Here is an 8,090-nt window from a genome sequence, read left to right on the forward strand (position 1 = left end):
CGCTGACGGTTCAGGGTGTCACCAGCATCCCTTGTGGGAACGGTACCACAGCCAAGAGATCCTGAGAGTCAGACATGAGGCACCAGGGTCACACATGATGGGGGTTGTAGTTTTGCAATCACTGGTGAGAGTGTGGTGTGAGCCGAGGAATGTGAAGAGAGTAATAGTCATCTGTATCTATAGCAAAACCTGTATTATAGCGGCATTACAGGTAATGGGGATTAACTCACTGCATCACATTAACTCCCCGCAGCCTGGAGAGACGGCAATGATCCCCCGACAGCACAACCCTAGGAGGGGCCCCGACCTGTCCATCATAATAACCCCAACTATAATAAAAGTGCAAGAGAGATGGGACAGGGAAACCTAATGAGGTCACCAGATTCCATCCACCCCTGTGCTAAGTAACATCACCGCAGAGAGAACTGAGTCACAAGAGAACGTGACCGAAAACCTTCACATTATATTAATACCCTAACCTCCATTTATTCATACAGTGTATTATATTACTGCCCCGAAAGGTATTAAAATACACCTAATAATATACGCCCCTATAAATATAAGAAGCTATATACTATAATACTATATATAACTACTACTAATATAACTACTATAATACTGCCTCCTATGTATAAGAATATAACTACTATAATACTGCCCCCTATATACAGGGATATAACTACTATAATACTGCCTCCTATATACAAGAATATAACTACTATAATACTGCTCCCTATATACAAGAATATAACTACTATAACACTGCCCCCTATATACAGGAATATAACTACTATAATACTGCCCCTATATACAAGAATATAACTACTATAATACTGCTCCTATATACAAGATTACTACTATAATACTGCTCCTATATACAGGAATATAACTACTATAATACTGCTCTTATATACAAGAATATTACTACTATAATACTGCCCCTATATACAAGAATATAACTACTATAACACTGCTCCTATATACAGGAATATAACTACTATAACACTGCTCCTATATACAGGAATATAACTACTATAATACTGCCTCCTATATACAAGAATATAACTACTATAATACTGCTCCTATATACAGGAATATAACTACTATAATACTGCTCCTATATACAAGAATATAACTACTATAATACTGCTCCCTATATACAAGAATATAACTACTATAACACTGCTCCTATATACAGGAATATAACTACTATAATACTGCTCTTATATACAAGAATATTACTACTATAATACTGCCCCTATATACAAGAATATAACTACTATAACACTGCTCCTATATACAGGAATATAACTACTATAACACTGCTCCTATATACAGGAATATAACTACTATAATACTGCCTCCTATATACAAGAATATAACTACTATAATACTGCTCCTATATACAAAAATATAACTACTATAATACTGCTCCTATATACAAGAATATAACTACTATAATACTGCTCCTATATACAAGAATATAACTACTATAATACTGCTCCTATAGATGATAGAGCATGGGATGTCATGTATAGCACTCACCCATATTGTAGCCATATGGTGACTCGGTGGCGCCATCCTGTAGACTGGCCAGGATCTCCCCTTTCCCCACATCACTGTCCCCCACAAGCAGAAACTTCAGCAGGAAGTCATAGGCTTTGGCCGGGCTTGCTCTGTGGGTCATTCTCCTTCCTGAGGGGCTCCACAGGTGTCGGGGCCCCTCAGCCCATCATCAAGCAGATCTGGGGTCCCACAGAGGCAGCAGGTGGGAGACACATCCCCGGTACACAGAGGAAAGACTAAGAACAGGAACAGAAGAAGACATGAGGCACGAGAGCAGTATAGCAAACACAGCACCGCTACTTCATCACACAGTAACTCTACACCATCACACAGCTCCGCTACACCATCACACACACACATCCACTGCTCCATCACACAGCACCACTACAAAACTCACACACAGCAGCTCTACACTATCATACAGCTTCACCACACCATCACACACATAAGCACTATGCCACACAGAATCACTACACCACCATACAAATACACCATCAGACACACACACACCTCCACTTTTCCATCACACACAGTAACACTACACCATCATACAAAGAGATATATAAAAACACACACAGCACTACACCATCATATACACCCACACAGCACTACACCATCATACACACACACAGCACTACACCATCATACACACACACAGCACTACACCATCATATACACACAGCACTACACCATCATACACACAGCACTACACCATCATACACACACAGCACTACACCATCATACACACACAGCACTACACCATCATACACACACACACAGCACTACATCATCATACACACACACACAGCACTACATCATCATACACACAGCACTACACCATCATACACACAGCACTACACCATCATATACACACACACAGCACTACATCATCATACACACACAGCACTACACCATCATACACACACACACAGCACTACATCATCATACACACACACAGCACTACATCATCATACACACACACAGCACTACATCATCATACACACACAGCACTACACCATCATACACACACACACAGCACTACATCATCATACACACACACACACACACACAGCACTACACCATCATACACACACAGCACTACATCATCATACACACACACACACAGCACTACATCATCATACACACACAGCACTACACCATCATACAAAAAAATATATATAAAAACACACAGCACTACACCATCATATACAAACAGCACTACATCATCATACACACACACACAGCACTACACCGTCATATACAGACACACACAGCACTACGCCATCATACACACACACACAGCACTACACCATCATACACACACACACAGCACTACACCATCATACATACACAGCACTACACACACACAGCACTACACCATCATACACACACACAGCACTACACCATCATATACACACACACACAGCACTACACCATCATATACACACACACACACACACACAGCACTACACCATCATATACACACACACAGCACTACACCATCATATACACACACACACAGCACTACACCATCATATACACACACACACAGCACTACACCATCATATACACACACACAGCACTACACCATCATACACACACACACAGCACTACACCGTCATATACAGACACACACAGCACTACGCCATCATACACACACACACAGCACTACACCATCATACACACACACACAGCACTACACCATCATACATACACAGCACTACACACACACAGCACTACACCATCATACACACACACAGCACTACACCATCATATACACACACACACACAGCACTACACCATCATATACACACACACAGCACTACACCATCATATACACACACACACAGCACTACACCATCATATACACACACACACAGCACTACACCATCATACACACACAGCACTACACCATCATATACACACACACAGCACTACACCATCATACACACACACACAGCACTACACCATCATACACACAGCACTACACCATCATACACACAGCACTACACCATCATATACACACACAGCACTACACCATCATACACACACACAGCACTACACCATCATACACACACACAGCACTACACCATCATACACACACACAGCACTACACCATCATACACACACACAGCACTACACCATCATACATACACACAGCACTACACCATCATATACACACACAGCACTACACCATCATACATACACACAGCACTACACCATCATACACACACAGCACTACACCATCATATACACACACAGCACTACACCATCATACACACACAGCACTACACCATCATATACACACACAGCACTACACCATCATACACACACACACAGCACTACACCATCATACACACACACACAGCACTACACCATCATACACACACAGCACTACACCATCATACACACACACACACACAGCACTACACCATCATACATACATACACACACAGCACTACACCATCACATACACACACACACAGCACTACACCATCATATACACACACACAGCACTACACCATCATACACACACAGCACTACACCATCATACATACACACACAGCACTACACCATCACATACACACACACACACACAGCACTACACCATCATACACACACACAGCACTACACCATCATACACACACACACAGCACTACATCATAAACAGCACTACACCATCATACACACACACACAGCACTACACCATCATACACACACACACACACACACACACAGCACTACACCATCATACACACAGCACTACACCACTACACCATCATACACACACAGCACTACACCATCATACATACACACACAGCACTACACCATCATACACACACACACAGCACTACACCATCATACACACACACACACACACACACACAGCACTACACCATCATACACACAGCACTACACCACTACACCATCATACACACACAGCACTACATCATACATACACACAGCACTACACCATCATACACACACACACACAGCACTACATCATACACAGCACTACACCATCATACACACAGCACTACATCATACACAGCACTACACCGTCATACACACACAGCACTACACCGTCATACACACACACAGCACTACACCATCATACACACAGCACTACACCATCATACACACAGCACTACACCATCATACACACAGCACTACACCATCATACACACACACACAGCACTACACCATCATACACACAGCACTACACCATCATACACACAGCACTACACCATCATACACACAGCACTACACCATCATACATACACACACACAGCACTACACCATCATACACACAGCACTACACCATCATACATACACACACACACCTCCACTACTCCAGCACACTCCATGTCAGTAGCGCCGGCGCCATATCCAGCACCTGCACCCCCTATACTGTATACAGCTACAGGGCGCACACCCAACCGCACACAGGGGCAGAACAGACCGCGCCATCCTGTAGGCACAGTGCACACCGTCACGTACCGACGCGGCTCCTACCTCTCCCGTCTCCAGCACAAGACGTTCTGCCAGACGTGGAGAAGACTTCTCTGCCTGACAGCTCCCGTCCCGCCTTCTCGCCTCTGATTGGCCCGGATGACAGTTGCTATGGGATCAGTCATCTCTTACTGGGTAATGAAGCCATCAATAACTGCGGGGGCGGAGTCTTCTCCCACACTCCGTTTCGCCTCCAGGTAAGGGGAAAGGTGGGCGTGTCCAGGGAAAGGAATGGGCGGGGGCTGGGAGTGGTTTCCGTTGTTTACAAACGCGTGTTGCACTCTGCTCATGCGCAGTAGATGGAATGTGTTTGCTGTCAGTGATACATAAGCTTATTATTATCATATACATCAGTTCTACATCCTATAACTAGGAGATACTGTATCCTGTACACACACACGCTATATACCCCCTAATTCCTCTATAATTCCTCTATATATATTGCTATATATATGTGTCCTGTACCCCCTATCCTTCCACTGTACACCCCCCTGATCCCTCTACTATATACCTATAATGTACCCCCAATCCCTCCACTATATATGTCTCCTCTACCGCTAATCCCTCCGCTATATATGTGTCCTGTACCCCCGATCCCTCCGCTATACATGTGTCCTGTACCTCTGATCCCTTCACTATATACTGTATGTCTCCTCTACCGCTAATCCCTCTGCTATATATGTGTCCTGTACCCCTGATCCCTCCGCTATATATGTGTCCTGTACCCCCGATCCCTCCGCTATATATGTGTCCTGTACCATCTGATCCCTCCGCTATATATATGTCCTGTACCCCTAATCCCTCCGCTATATATGTGTCCTGTACCCCCGATCCCTCCGCTATATATGTGTCCTGTACCCCTGATCCCTCCGCTATATATGTCTCCTCTACCGCTAATCCCTCCGCTATATATGTGTCCTGTACCCCCTAATCCCTCCGCTATATATGTGTCCTGTACCCCTGATCCCTCCGCTATATATGTGTCCTGTACCCCTAATCCCTCCGCTATATGTGTCCTGTGCCATCTGATCCCTCCGCTATATATGTGTGTCCTGTACCCCTAATCCCTCCGCTATATATGTGTGTCCTGTACCCCTAATCCCTCCGCTATATACAGTATGTGTCCTGTACCCCTGATCCCTTCACTATATATGTCTCCTCTACCGCTAATCCCTCCTCTATATATGTGTCCTGTACCCCTGATCCCTCCGCTATATATGTGTCCTGTACCCCTGATCCCTCCGCTATATACAGTATGTGTCCTGTACCCCTGATCCCTTCACTATATATGTCTCCTCTACCGCTAATCCCTCCGCTATATATGTGTCCTGTACCCCTGATCCCTTCACTATATATGTCTCCTCTACCGCTAATCCCTCCGCTATATGTGTCCTGTACCCCTGATCCCTCCGCTATATATATGTGTCCTGTACCCCTGATCCCTTCACTATATATGTCTCCTCTACCGCTAATCCCTCCGCTATATATGTGTTCTGTACCCCTGATCCCTCCGCTATATATGTGTCCTGTACCCCTGATCCCTCAGCTATATGTGTCCTGTACCCCTAATCCCTCCGCTATATATGTGTCCTGTACCCCGATCCCTCCGCTATATATATGTGTCCTGTACCCCTGATCCCTCCGCTATATATATTTCCTGTACCCCCGATTCCTTCCGCTATATATGTGTCCTGTACCCCCGATCCCTCCGCTATCTATGTGTCCTGTACTACTGATCCCTCCGCTATATATATGTGTCCTGTACCCCGATCCCTCCGCTATATATGTGTCCTGTACCCCGATCCCTCCGCTATATATATGTGTCCTGTACCCCTGATCCCTCCGCTATATATATGTCCTGTACCCCCGATCCCTCCGCTATATATGTCTCCTGTACCCCCGATCCCTCCGCTATCTATGTGTCCTGTACTACTGATCCCTCCGCTATATATATGTCCTGTACCCCTGATCCCTCCACTATATATGTGTCCTGTACCCCTTATTCCTCCGCTATCTATGTCGCCTGTACCCCTGATCCCTCCGCTATATGTCTCCTCTAACCCCTGATCCCTCTGCTATATAGATATCCTGTACCCCCTGATCCTCACGCTATATACCCCTCCTGTACCCCCTGATCCCTCCACTATATATGTCTCCTGTAACCCCGATCCCTTCCCTATATACTCGTCCTGTACTTCCTGATCCCTCCGCTATATACCGATAATGTACCCCTGATCCCTCCACTATATATGTCCCTTCTAATGCTGACCCTTCCGCTATTTGTGTCTCCCGTATCCCTCCGATATATACTCCAACCATGCCCCTGATCCCTCTGCTATACATGTCTCCAACAGCCAGAGTGGATGTCCACTGCTATTGCAGCACGTATAGGTCGGTACCATGTGTTATAGGCTCTGGGGCTGGAGCCCGTAGAATGCTGCTTCCACCACCAGGTGTCACTGTGATTTGCACGTTATGTTTGCACAGCTGAAGGTAAACTACACTGATGTCTCCATTGTTTGTATGACTCTTGACACTCTTTGCTGGTTCTTTGCCTTGACCAATCCCTGAGCTAGCTACCTCAGAGGTTATTGACCTATCACTGAGGTTATGCGGTCGCTATCCCCTTGTCCAATTAGATTCCCCCACAAAGAGCCTTATATAAAGTGGGAGAAGCTATTTGTCAATGGTTTCGATTCTGTCAAGTAGTGATAATTGATTATTGCAGAGAGCCTAATAAGGAGTTTCTTCCAGGCCCTGGCCTGAAGCCAGGACCCTGTCCCAGGACTATTTTTTACTCTTTATGTTTGCCAACACCCAAGCCATTTCTGGCGAGAGCACCTCATGGAGCGACTGCGGTGAAAACCGTGACTAAAACCTATTCATGCTGGGATGCTGTATCTTCTCCCTGTGAAGGCTATAAACATATTGAGGTATTGTACAAGCCAGTAATTAAGCTAAGTTCAAAGGCTGAGTCTAGGTACCTAAGGGGTACCCCTCTCCCACTAGGT

The 8,090-nt window shown here is 45.1% G+C and overlaps 1 protein-coding gene across 2 annotated transcripts in view; it reads right to left on the minus strand.

Annotated features, from left to right (window-relative positions):
* RAB40B (RAB40B, member RAS oncogene family) overlaps positions 1–5,181 on the minus strand; it is a 33,690-nt gene extending 28,509 nt beyond the window's left edge. Inside the window, exons 1-2 of one of the 2 annotated variants that reach the window (XM_069951465.1) lie at positions 5,083–5,181; positions 1,546–1,802 (exon numbers count right to left, since the gene is read on the minus strand). In XM_069951465.1, coding sequence (XP_069807566.1) covers positions 1,546–1,687 — 142 coding nt within the window. In that variant the 5' untranslated portion in view covers positions 1,688–1,802; positions 5,083–5,181. Of the gene's footprint in view, positions 1–1,545; positions 1,803–5,067 lie in introns of both variants that reach the window. The other variant, XM_069951463.1, reaches the window with a different exon arrangement.
* Positions 5,182–8,090: the final 2,909 nt, after the last annotated feature.

The sequence above is a fragment of the Dendropsophus ebraccatus genome, chromosome 14, assembly GCF_027789765.1.
Source record: "Dendropsophus ebraccatus isolate aDenEbr1 chromosome 14, aDenEbr1.pat, whole genome shotgun sequence".
In the NCBI taxonomy this organism is placed as follows: Eukaryota; Metazoa; Chordata; class Amphibia; order Anura; family Hylidae; genus Dendropsophus; species Dendropsophus ebraccatus.